At 40.5% G+C, this 13,451-nt stretch overlaps 1 protein-coding gene across 13 annotated transcripts in view; it reads left to right on the forward strand.

Annotated features, from left to right (window-relative positions):
• SGIP1 (SH3GL interacting endocytic adaptor 1) overlaps window positions 1–13,451 on the forward strand; it is a 213,359-nt gene that overhangs the window by 83,398 nt on the left and 116,510 nt on the right. For 8 of the 13 annotated variants that reach the window (XM_059135763.1, XM_059135767.1, XM_059135768.1 and 5 more), the window contains exons 2-3: window positions 5,820–5,883; window positions 10,801–10,825. In XM_059135763.1, the coding sequence (XP_058991746.1) occupies window positions 5,820–5,883; window positions 10,801–10,825 (89 nt within the window). Of the gene's footprint in view, window positions 1–5,819; window positions 5,884–10,800; window positions 10,826–11,824; window positions 11,909–13,451 lie in introns of all 13 variants that reach the window. The other 5 variants (XM_059135758.1, XM_059135762.1, XM_059135759.1 and 2 more) reach the window with 1 other exon arrangement.

A 13,451-nucleotide genomic window follows, 5' to 3' on the forward strand; every position in this document is an offset into this window, starting at 1 on the left:
TCCCAGACACGACTGGCTCCTATCATAATACAGAAGGAAACTAAAAGAAATCTAAATTAGGTGGAGAGGAGCTAGAGACACAGGCTACACTTCATCTGTGACTGACCCAAGATTGCAGTTCTGCAAGAGGGCATTCTCACTTCCGCTACTTGGAAGAGAACCGTTGCCCACGATCATCAAGACAAAAAGTTCTTTCTCTTGATAGCTCTTTGTTTTGGTATTGACAAGGGAATAGTTTATTTCTTAAAAACAAGTGATCCACCCCCTATTTTTGTAAAGTATAGTTGACAAATACTCATGACCCAGCCTAAAAACAATTCTACTGTAGAAATTGACTTTAAAATTTTTATGAAGTTCTGGAATCAGAAGTGGCTGTTGTGTTTCTGAAGCTTATTAGATTATCAGACATAATGTCTTGAATTTGTTATTCCTATATGATTTTTGACTATTATTACTCTCTTTCAAAAAATTTCTTGGAATATTTTTTAATGAACTCTCAAAAGTCATTATTACACATGTACATTTACTTTTAACACAGTTGGTATGATTGTTTTTCTTCCTGGATCATCTCAAGTAGCTTTTAAGATATAAATAACTTCTAAATCTCATTACTTTGTTGCATTAGTCTTTTAGAATTATCTTCATAATTTCCCAAATTTCTCAAATCTTTCCACTTCTCAAGGGGCAAAGATGTTTCCAGTGTTTTCTTTTATTTGACACTTGATTAGTTCTGTTTTTTTGGACTGTCACATCTAGTATATTCCTCTATATATTCCATATATAGGAATGTATTCTAGGTACAGGAAATATAACTTTCTGTGAAATTAAAATTACAGATTGGCATAGGATTTTGTGAATGTGGGCAAATTCTTTCATCCCTTAATATTGACTGATTTATTGTAGACTGAGAGGTTGAAACACAAAGAAATATAACTTATATTAAACTATGTACTTAAAAATGATGTTGGGGGCACCTAGGTGACTCAGTCAGTTAAGCTTCTGATTCTTGGTTTCAGCTCAGGTCATGATTTCAGAGTTGTGAGATCAAGCCCCATGTTTGGCTCCACACTCAGTGCAGATTCTACTTGTCCTGTTCCCTCTGACCTTCCACCCACTCTAATTATCTCTAAAGTAAATAAATGAAATCTTTTTTTTAATAAAAATGATGCCGGAAATGGACTCTTTCTCCTGAATCCTGATCCAGTGCACATTTCACTGGAAAATGGACAGTTCATTGATGTTCATGACCTAGTTCATGTTGGCTGTTGTCCAAATTTGGTGGTCAAAAACAGGACAGAGCTTATGGAAAACTACTATTGCCTGTTCTGTTACTAATTTAATACAAGAGTTACTGGAACTTATGTGTATTTTCTGATCTATTTGGTAGAGCGTGCTATCTCTCATCTCATGGTCAAATTACAGAAAATGAAATGACTTGAATACATAAAATAATGATAGCATTTGTTTTATAGTCCTATAGAAATCAGTAGTGATTGATGAAGTATAGCATTCCTTGTGACCCCAAACCTGAATTAAAAGCGTGGAGAGGCCAGTTAAGAGACTTGAACCCAAGAAAAATTATGACAAGGATATGATGATTGTCACTGTATTTTTCCTATAAGGGGATAAGGCAATTAGAGGTGAGAAGGAAGAAAGTTTTTAACAATTCAAATTGAAAATGAATGAGGAGAAGGTGTTCCTAGATATTATGGGTGGGTAGTTTTAAATGTCAGTAAGTTTTCCTATAAAGTCATGTGAAGAAGAATAATGAAGAAGAGCTTAGCTTAATGTGGGAAGAGGTCTTTTTTAAACAAACATTGACATTTTGAAAACCTAGGGATCTTAAACAGAATGACTATTAAAATACAAAATTAGATTGAATAGAGACATTTTGGGGATTATATATGAGTAGAATCCTGAGAGCCTGATAATGAATAACTCAGATAATCTGAGCAGTTTGGGCTGACTCACATGTTTTGGAAGAAGGTGTCATCAAGTCTCTGATTCTGTCAATGTTTTTCCCTTTGTTCCACCTGTTAGTGCCAAACAAATCCTGAAATTCAGGGACTTTTCCAGTTCCAATTTGTCAAAAAGACTTTCCAAACCACCAGTAGCAAGTCTAAGGGTTTTGTTTTTGTTTTAAATATTTATTTATTTTTTTTTTTAGAGAGAGAGAGAGTGTGTTGGTTCACAAGTAGGGGGAGGGACAGAGGGAAAGAGAATCTCAAGCAGACTCTGCTAAGCTTGAGACCCAATGCAGGGCTCAATACAGGACTGTTTGGAGCTTGATGAAGGGCTCAATCTCACCCACCCTAAGATCCTGACCTGAGCTGAAATCAGGAGTCACACACTTAACCAACAGAGCCACCTACGCACCCAACAAGTCTAAGGTATTGAAATACAGAGGCATTTAGTATATCTGAATGATACTAAGAAACGCAAGCCACTTTGTCTGTAATGTCATTTCTGAATATCTTCTCCCATTCTGTGGGTTGCCTCTTTGTTTTGTTGACTGTTCCTTTGCTGTACAGAAGGTTTTTATTTTGATGAAGTCCCCAAAGTTCATTTTCACTTTTGTTTCCTTTGCCTTTGGAGACATGTCTTGAAAGAAGTTGTGTCCAATGTCAACAAGGTTATTTCCCATGTTCTCCTCTAGGATTTTGATAGATTCCTGACTCACATTGAGGTCTTTCATCCATTTGAATTTATCTTTGTGAATGGTGGAAGAGAATGGTCAAATTTCATTCTTCTATACATAGCTGTCCAAATTTCCCAGCACCAATTAGTGAAGAGACTGTCTTTTTTTCCACTGGATATTTTTTCCTGTTTTGTCAAAGATTGCTTGACCAAAGAGTTGAGGGTCCATGTCTGAACTCTCTACTCTGTTCCGTTGGTCAATGTGTTTGTTTTTGTGCCAGTACCATGCTGTCTTGGTGATCACAGCTTTATAGTGAAGCTTGAAATCAGGCAACATGATGCCCCAGCTTTGTTTTTCTTTTTCAACATTTCTGTAGCAATTTGGGATCTTTTCTGGCTCCATACAAATTTAAGGATTGTTTGATCTAGCACTTTGAAAAATGCTGGTGGAATTTTGATTGGGATGACATTGAAAGTATAGATGGCTCTGGGCAGTACAGACATTTTAGCAATGTTTATTCTTCCAATCCAAGAACATGGACTGCTTTTCCATCTTTTTATGTCTTCTTCAATTTCTTTCATGAGTGTTCTGTAGTTCCTCCAGTACAGATCCTTTACCTCTTTGGTTAGTTTTTTCCAAGGTATCTTATGGTTTGTTTGTTTGTTTGTTTTTAAGACTTTATTTATTTATTTGACAGAGAGAGACAGATCACAAGTAGGCAGAGAGACAGGCGGGTCGGGGGGAGCAGGCTCACCGCTGAGAAGAGAGCCCGATGTGGGGATCAATCCCAGGACCCCGAGATCATGACCTGAGCTGAAGGCAGAGGCTTTAACCCTCTGAGCCACCCAGCTGCCCCGTATCTTATGGTTCTTGGTGCTATAGGAAACGGAATCGATTCTCTAATTTCCCTTTCTGTATTTTCATTGTTAGTGTATAAGAGCAACTGATTTCTGTGCATTGATTTTTTTATCTTGTCACATTACTGAATTGCTGTATGAGTTCTAGTAGTTTGGGCTGGAATCTTTTGGGTTTTCCATATAAAATATCATGTCATCTGCGAAGAGAGAGAGTTTGATTTCTTCTTTCCCAATTTGAATACCTTTTATTTCTTTTTGTTGTCTGATTGCTACTGCTAGGACTTCTAGTACTATTTTGAACAACAGTGGTGAGAGTAGGCATGCTTGTTGTGTTATCCAAGATCTATAAAGAACTCCTCAAACTCAATACCCAAAGAACAGATAATCATGTCAAAAAGTGGGCAGAAGACATAAACAGACATTTCTCCAAAGAAGACATACAAATGGCTAACAGACACATGAAAAAATGTTCATCATCAGCAGCCATTAGGGAAATTCACATCAAAATCTCATTGAGATACATTACACCCATTAGAATGGCCAAAATGATCAGGACAGGAAACAACAAGTGTTGGAGAGGATGTGGTGAAAGAGTAACCCTCTTAAACTCTTAGTGGGAATGCAAGTTGGTGCAATCACTTTGGGAAACAGTGTGGAGATGCCTTAAGAAATTAAAAATAGAGCTACCATATGACCCTGCAATTGCACTACTGGGCATTTGCCCCCAAAATACAGATGTAGTGAAAAAAAAGGGCCATATGTACCCCAATGTTCATAGCAGCAATGGCCACAATCACCAAACTGTGGATAGAGCCAAGATGCCCTTCCACAGGTGGATGGATAAAGAAGATATGCTCCATATAGTCAATGGAATATTACTGCTCCATCAGAAAGGATGAATACCCAACTTTTGTATCAACAGGACTGGAGGAGATTATGCTGAGTGAAATAAATCAAGCAGAGAGAGTCAATTATCATATGGTTTCACTTACTAGTGGAGCATAAGGAATAACATGGAGGACATTAGGAGAAGGAAAGGAAAAGTAAATTAGGATAAATCAGAGGGGAAAATGAACCATGAGAGATTATGGACTCTGAGAAACAAACTGAGGGTTTTGGAAGGGAGGGGTGGGGGAATGGGTGAGCCTGGTGGTGGGTATTAAGGAGGGCGTGCGATACTGTATGGAGCCCTGGGTGTGGTGCATAAACAATTAATCTTGGAACACAGAAAAAATAAAATTAAAAAAAACCCCACAATCCACATATGTGACTATGAAACATGTAGGAAATAGGAATCCCAAATAGAGCCTTGATAGGATAAAAATGGAAGAACCAATATTGTGTTTGGTTTGTCCAAGATGGAAGAAGGGGGTCTTGTTACCCCAATACTGCCCGAGTGATGTTTTCTGGAAGGTATTTTAAATCCACAAAGACTATCTGGTACCTATACTAGGTACCAGATGTATATGTAGGGAAAATATAGAAGGGATACTGACCTCTGTCCTAGAAAAGCTCACAGCTTATGTGGGAAATTGACATAAGAGCTAAGTGGAACAGTTTGATATATTATAATACATCTAAGAGCAACATTTTGCGGGAGGGATGGGTCATGGAATTGTCAGTTTCTGACACCACTAGGACTGCGAGGTCCTCACAAAGGAGGTGGCATTTGGCTGGGCCTTGAAGGATGAGTTAAAGTTCTAAATATCTAAATAGGAAAAGCACTTCAACCAGAGGTAAGACCCACATATAGAAGAAAGAGATACTGGAGTACAGATGTTGGGATATGTCCAGAGAATGGCTAATAACCAGTCTTGGCACAAAATTGAGGATGTAGAAAACGATTAGTTGGGTTTATGGGACACAAGATGTGTCCGATGGATGTAGCTCTCTTGTTATGGTTCACGTGACCTGTGTTTTGGAATTGTCCTCGTCTCAGAAATATGTCTCACCCCGAAACTCCTCTTCATCTAAATCTATGATTTAGTTTCTTGGCAAAAGACCAATTTGGTGTTGAATAACAATGATCTAAGAAAAGCTTGCAATCTTTTCTATATCTGGCCCTGTTCTCCTTTTCTCTCAGGTAGTTCAGAGTGCTAAGAATTTAGAGTGCTGAGTCTTTGATAAACATCTGTCAGAAATAATAATGAGTCATATGCACGTGCACACACACAGACACATACATACCAATGAAGAAATTTTCATTGCTTTTTGAACGTTCAAATTTAACTGGTGTCGGAACTTGAAATATCATTCCCTTGAATGTTGCTAGGAACACTCAAATAGAAAATAGATTTCCTTGACCCTTTGTTGTTTTCCCACAGGATTGAAAAAACGTACAAGGAAGGCCTTTGGAATACGGAAGAAAGAAAAGGACACTGATTCGACGTATGTACTTTGGGAGGGCACAAGCACTCAGCTGCAGCTGAGGGACCACACATGGCCATGTGGAAACACACATCTGGGGTGGTCAGCTGCACATCAGAATAAAGGGCCCGTTAAACCCCTTATTCAGCTAGAATCCTCAAAAGAACGTTAAAAAATGGGGAAATCAATAGTTCTGGTGACACAGGTGAAACTGGAGAGCACTACCTTTATTTCTCACCTTTAGGTTTTCATTCTGTACATTTTTATCATGCATAAATTTGAGCACAAGATCCAAACACTGTTCTGTGTCCTTGTCCTCCAAGAAGTCCTAAATCGTGGGATAAAACAGCTACCATACCAAAGAAATATCTTTCATATAACAAAATGAGATAACATAGTTGAAATGCCTCATTTGGTACCCAGTACTTAGTAAACACTCAGTAAATGGCAGCGGACGCTGGTCTGATTCTTACTAATATGAATTAATATGTGGTAAGTTGCATATGGGCAATTAAAAATGAAATTTCATGGAAATTTGAGGGAGGGTAAACTCACATTTGGGCAGATGATCAGTGGAATCTCAGAGAGGGATGAGCCTTGAGTTTGGACTTGGAGAAGATGAAGACAGGCAAAGGGAACAACAGCCAAAGCAGAGAGATGGGAAAGTCAAGTAGGTGTTCAGGACAAGATAGCCAGGACTGTTTGCCAACCTGATGGCTACAGGGAAAGGTGGGAATGGGTGTCAAAGCTAAAAAGGACATCAGGAGCAGTTAGAAAGGTCTTTAAGAGCCAGGCTGAGGTGTCTGGGCTTCCTTCCTTAGGCAAGGGGCAATCTTGAAGCCTTGAAGGCTTTTAAACCAGATGGTGCAGAATTTTGTAAGGGGAGGAAGCTAGTTTTTGTGTGTGTGTCTAGATCTCACATGTTAAAATTTCCTGTTCTTACCTGTTGTTTATGCTTTTCTTTAGACAAATAATTATCGCATAGAAATTACATTTACCCTAGCCCTGCAAATTTTTCAAATGATTGAATTAGGAATGTATTTCTGAGAATTATATAATCTCCAATACTTCTTAAGAAATTGTCATTGTCTAGGAATTAACCAGCCAGAATTGGGGTTGGTACTTTCACCAGAAGCAGAAGACTGGGGCTCTCATTCCAGTGCTGCCCACAGCTCCTTGGCCTTTGGGATCGATTTTCCTTTCCTGGGCCTCAGTTTACACTACATGGAATCTGACTCCCCTAAAGGGCCAGACACTGTCCCAGTTCATCTCTCAGTGACATCTGTCATCACCTACTATGTGCCGTGTCTTATGTGGGACATTAGTGGACACATCTCAGGAGAACATCATTAGCAAACAACAGTAAACCATTTTTCTTTGAAGGCAGTGTCTGTAACAGCTTACACAGTCTCTGCTATGTGAACAAAGTTCAAAAGGAAAAAAAAAAAAAAATCTCCCTCAAAAGGGGAAAGGAATCATACAACCTCCCCAGGGCAGGCTGAGCTAATTTGCAAGTGGCCAAAGCATTGCTCTTCATCATCATTTCTAAAGGTGTGAAAATAAGGAAACTACTCAAAGCTTTGGGTAGACACCCTATATCTCTCTGAAGCACCCTCTCAAGACACGTGCTTATAAAATCCTAACCATCTCTTCTTAACTTCTTATCATTTGAGCCCCCCAGATTACTTCCATGATAGCAAATTAGCCATCAACTAGTTCTACCAGTGATAATGGCCAAAGGACAGGCTGTTTAGTGGAAACCTTTGCTTTTCATGAACCGCTGCTCTCTAATTGGGTCATACATCATCCTTGCCAAAGGTTGAGAAGATGTTCTGGCAATTTGCTATCCCTTCAGGTTTAGGCAATGCTTCGGTTCATCTGCAGTCATCGAAAGCTTGTTGATGCAAACCGTTTTCAGGACGGTCACAGCTCTGTGAGGGTTGCCAAGCAACCTGCCACAGTGAGTGGCCAGCCCCAGCTCCAGCTGATTCAACCTCCTTAGACAGACAGTGGGCTTAGGACCAGCACTCCCTGATTTGATCATTGTTACGGTGGCCGAGAGAGGAAAGGAGCGAGCCGGTCCTAAGTCCCCGGCAGGCCCTGTGCTGGGTATTTTCCATGCACTGATATCCTTTTTAAACGTCAGGGTGATTCAATAAAGTCAGAAGTAATATCTCAATTTAGAGAGGAGAAATCAATGCCAAAAGGGATTAGGTAACTCTCTGAAGACTATTTGGAAAGTAAGATTTGGAGCCAGTATTCCAGTCCAGAAACAAGTGTCCACTCTTTATCACTCAGAAGAAAAAGACTAAATGGGCAAAATTATCATCAAGACCAGTACCAGAGTAAAGAGAAGGGGCAGTGGTTGCAAGGGGTAACTGACACTTCTAAAATAGACACAAAGGTCCTGAGGTAGATGATTAGTTTTAAAAGAGACGTCGGTAATTATGAGGGATCTGCTGTTAAAAGGAAAAAAAAAATTTAAAATACATCTAAAACTTTATAAAAAGGGGTTAGGAAATGAACTGGAAACACATTCAAGAGTCTGAGACTGCTAACATTACTCCCCACTCTAGGTCAAATTGTATAATAATTTTATTCTAGATAGCATTTCAGGAGTGTTTACTATATTCTAGGCACTATTCCAGGCTCTTCACTCCTATTAACTTATCGAATCCTTTAATAGGCCTATGGGGTATTTACCAGTTTCATGGATATTTAGTAGATGAGGAAACTGAGACATCAAAGGGTGAAAAGACTTGCCCAAGGTGACGCAGTTAGGCATCTGAGTTGATTGAATCCAGGCGGTCTGGCACTACAGTCAGTGATTGTCACTGCTACACTCACTGCCGCCATGCTAGCAAGCACCAGCCTCATTCCATCAATGGTAAAGACAAAGGCAGAACAGGACCCAATGCTGGCATGCACAATTACAGTGTTTCTGATTAAAATTTTTGAAATGCCATCCTTATAGCTGCAATATGCATGAAGTTAAGTGGCCTCTCATTTAGATTCCCTGTTGATACACACTTGTACTTTGACCCATAGTGGGCAACGCCTCAGTCAGGCCTTTCTCCAGAGCCTTGTCTTCTCTACATCTAAGACTTGCTGCCTGCAAAGACATCCCCACAAGGGTCAGTGCCTTTGGATATATCCTGCCCCAAAGCTGATACAACCACCTCTCTCTCAGTGCCTTTAGCACAGGTTTACTACCTGAGTAAGAAGTGTATATTTTCCCCCCCAGTGTTTAGATCTGAAAAGGGAAAGCTGGTTTTGATGAGTATGGGTCCGTACTTTTCTCTGTGCTTTTTATCCAACATGGGCTTATTGTGCCCATGGTAACCCACTGGATATACTTAACTGTCTCATTCTTTTTAGGATGAGCATGTCTTCATTATTTCCATCCCCTGATTCTAGTCTAGTGCCTGGCCCATTATAAGCACTCAACATTTGTTCAGTGAATGATAACTTTTATCAATTTTTTATCTTCCTACCCTTCTATTTTAGGTGAAATTTCTTTGAACCAACTAATTCCCATAGCCAGGTTCAAAGACCCTAAGATTTCTGTCAACTAAAATCTGGGTCCTTTCTGCTTCTAGCCCATCTATCACTGATTCACGTCTGCATCCACGCAGACACAGAGCTGGTTATGAAAAATGATGTACCCTCCCCCAAGTATTTTGTAATCCAAATGGGATATCTTGCTAAATTTGAAGGGGGTGTTACTGGGAAAGGGGAATCCCATCTCAGAACCCAAAGAATGTGCCACCAACTCTCTGCATCTCTCTCTCTCTTTTCCCTCTTCCTCCCTCCCTCTTGTCTCTCCCCACCCAATCAATAAGGAATAAAAAACAGTTTCAACTACACCAAACTCCACAAAACTTCATGGTCTCCCTTAAGCACTCATTTTGTTTTTCTTCCAAATAATGCAAGTGCTCACCTAAGCATAATCTTGATCTCCCTGTTAATAGAATGACATTTTTCTAGCTAAAATAGGAAATCAAAAAGTGACAGTGATTATCCTCACACCTCTCCCTTCCTCTGGCTCCCCCTGTTCAGTTTCCCAGAGTAGCGGTCATATTACTTGCTAGGAAGTCTAATGGGACTGTGAGTGGCCAGTTTTGTGTTCTCAGTGAGGAGATATCATGAAAGAGGAAAAAAATGATAACAAAAGAATGTTTGTAAATAGTATGTGTCAGGAACTCATTATAAGTTCTTTATATACCCTATCTTATTTAAACAAGCATAGAGAGATTAGGTAATGTATTCAAGGTCACAGAACTAATAAGTGGTAGAATTTGGACACCCAGATTCATCCTACTCCACAAGCCTTACTTCTAGGCACTATCCCACAGTAGTGGATTAACGATCCTGGACTTTGGCCATCAGTGTGAGCCATTTAGCAGACATTGTCCTCTATTTCCTGCTCCCCTATAATCAAAGGAACAGGTAAGTATAGAAATAGGGGGGAAATATAGATTCTCAAAGTGAAGAGAAAGGCACCATAGGAGTTTGTTTCTGTAGGGGGAAATTCAGGACCTCTCCCAGGAGAGAAGATGAGAGCCAGCAAGTCAGTTTACATTCCTTGTGGTAGTTACATGGAGTCAGCTGAGCGGGACAGGTTCTTAATAAACTCCCCTCTCAAAAGTGGACCAAAACATTGCACCAGCAACTCGTGCCTTTTGGACACCAACCTTTTGGACACTAATCTGTCCCACCCTACCTACCCCCCCCACCCTGCCGCCACACACACACACATCCCATGCTCTAATATCATTCAACCAATTTATTTTGATTTTGGCTTCATTAGCTGGGTTCACTGGAATGGGAAAGTAGGAAAGGGGGAAGAGATTGTTTGTGAATCTTACTGTTATACGTTAGTCTATGTAGCAAGAATGATTCCTTTTCCTAATAGCTACCCATTTCTTGTCATTACAGGGGTTCACCAGATAGAGATGGAATTGTAAGTATTTAAATGACCATTTTCAGTAGGTTTGCACTTCAATATATACTATGTTGAAATTTCTTAAGCACCCCCCCCTTTTTTTTCTGGAGGGAGAGAATAGCCTAAATGACTTTTCAGACCTCTTGCTGTTGTAATTTTCTGTAGTAATTGCATGAGACATACAAATGAAGTCTTGGTCAAGTTAAACTTATTTATTGCATTCACCTAAAACCCTGCCCCAGAGTAGGCAAGCAAACCTCATCAATATGGTGGGTCAGAAGCCAGATAGTTCCTACAGGGGCTGCTACCATTAACTGTTATTTCATTTCCAATTTAATGATATAAAAGCTCATTATGTAAGAATGTTTTTCTCCAACAGAGACCACAAAGTCATAATGGAGCTGAGATCCAATAAAATTGAAAGAAGCTTTTCCCCTTTAGTTGAGTTGTAGATACATTTCCTACATTAAATTCCTAAGTAGGGAATGGTCTCAAAACCACTTATCCCTGAATTTACAGTCTGAAGGAGGAAAATGTCTCCACCGGGTGTAGGTTTAACTGTAACTCTGACTTCTTGTGGGCCACCAGATTTCTTGCTTTTTTAAGAAGTCTGTGGCACATGGGCTTGGATTGATCTGAGTTGAGATTATGGGAGTCTGTACCAACTTCTAAAATGACTTCCTTAGAATCTAAATCAGATGCCTATTCAGAAGGTTCAAAAGAACAGCTGTTACTGAAAAAAAAAAAAATGGACTCACATTAGACTCATTGGGCTGGAGTGGGAACTAAAATCTGGTGGTTAAAAATATTTTTTTTTGAAAAATCGCCCTTTATATTATTATACCCAAATTAAGGTATTAATTGCAGAGACAGCAGAAGATTTTCTTCCACACTTAACTCAAGGTTCTGAGCTTTGGGGTCCCTTTTGCATTCATGTAGTTCTTGCCATGAAATGTTAAGAAAATAGACTGAAATTGATCAGACATTGGGTAACACTATAATCAAGGCTCTATTCAGCAGGGGAAAAAAAAGACCCAGAAGACTCAGCTTCTCCTCACCTCTTGCTTCTGGCTCAGAGCCCTCTCGTTAACTCTGTCTCAGGTACTCTCTTGCTTCTATGTCTTCTCTCTGCTTCTGTCTTGGCCCCTTCCCTGGGTTCTCTGGTGCCCTTCATTCTCACCTCAGCGAGCCTCTGGTAGCTATTCTCTGCTTTCTGTCCCCGCTGCTCCCAGGCTGGACTGCTATCTCCTGCATCTCTCGCTCTGCCACCCTCACTCAGGCTTATCCTTTTTTCTCCGAAGCCTGTCCCCTCCTGCCCTCCCCCACCTCCTCATCCCCTGGCCCTTTATTGTCTCTGAGGCCCCATCGCTACCTCCGTGTTCTTTGCCCTTCTAGCGACCACCAGTTTAATTCTCTGGTAGAATACGCAGCCCTGGCATGCAGTTGGCAATTATAAGTATGCGCTGTATTAAAGAGCCCAGCCGTGATTCTGTGGATGTGTGGACCCTAGTCAGGGCTTTATACCTGAGTTCCCCAACTTCTCTTTCCCTGCCACTATTCCAAGTCACGTAAAGTTATTTATCAACCATTGTCCCCTCCTTGTCCTCTAATTGGAAGTGCCATAAATATCACTGGGCGTGATTTTAGGAAAGAGGAATTGCTTAATTTTGATTTCTCAGGAAATAAAGCAGACCTGCTTGGGGGGAAAAAAAAGGCTCCATTCGAAATAAATGCCATGTTCTCAGAAGCAGGATATACGATTCCTAAGTACCAGAAATTATTAGCCAGATGCTAGTTTTACCATCTGGAAATACTCCCCAAATATTCCTCATTTACTGGGGTCACCAAATTTTGAGAACTCCTTATCACATCAGTGCTACAGGAGGCCAAGATTCTGTTTGCATTCAGTCCTTGGAGATCTCAATCGGACTTTGTTTCACACTCAGTCTGATGTCTTTAATACCTTGTGTCTCTGAACCCAGGCGTACTTTCTTTTACCTTTTACCTGGCTGATTTAGCTTCCAAATTACTGTCTTTTGAAAAGTATCTGACACTGGAAGGAATGGTTTCACTGATGTGGTTCTGCAAACTGCAGGAGGTGGTACACATGCTTAAGGCTTGTAAATGGCTTCGCAATAAGTTCCATGTACGAATTATTATTTAATGCATTTCCCAAAACTTAATGAAGCCCATCGCTGGTGACAAGGCTTTCAAGGCTTAGTCTCCTGAGGCTTTGTGGCAGGGCTGCGTGTATAAAGGTGGGCTCTCCTCGCTTCCCACTGGTGAATGTGATCCCCAGCAGAGCCGCCCATCGTCATGTCTGAGACTTCAGACAGCTGCGTGTGACAGTGCATTCTAACCCAGAAGCAAACCCTAATTTGGGCAGGATGCACTCAGACTTTTTCCTAAGCACACAGACCGGGAGCACAGGGAGTCACACCACGTCTGGAAGGAGATCTCTGCTCATCCCCAACACGTGTGCAGGGAAGGGCCCAGATTTGGAGCTGGCAGCTGTTCACGCTTTACATATTGCCAACACTCAGCAAGGCTTCAATAAAGAGGAAGATAGGGTAGAGCTAGACTTGTCAGACTTCTTTCTATTGGAAATAGGAGCATTTTTATTGGGTCTCTTCGGTGTGTCCTT

This window comes from Mustela lutreola, chromosome 10, assembly GCF_030435805.1.
Source record: "Mustela lutreola isolate mMusLut2 chromosome 10, mMusLut2.pri, whole genome shotgun sequence".
NCBI classification, from domain to species: Eukaryota; Metazoa; Chordata; class Mammalia; order Carnivora; family Mustelidae; genus Mustela; species Mustela lutreola.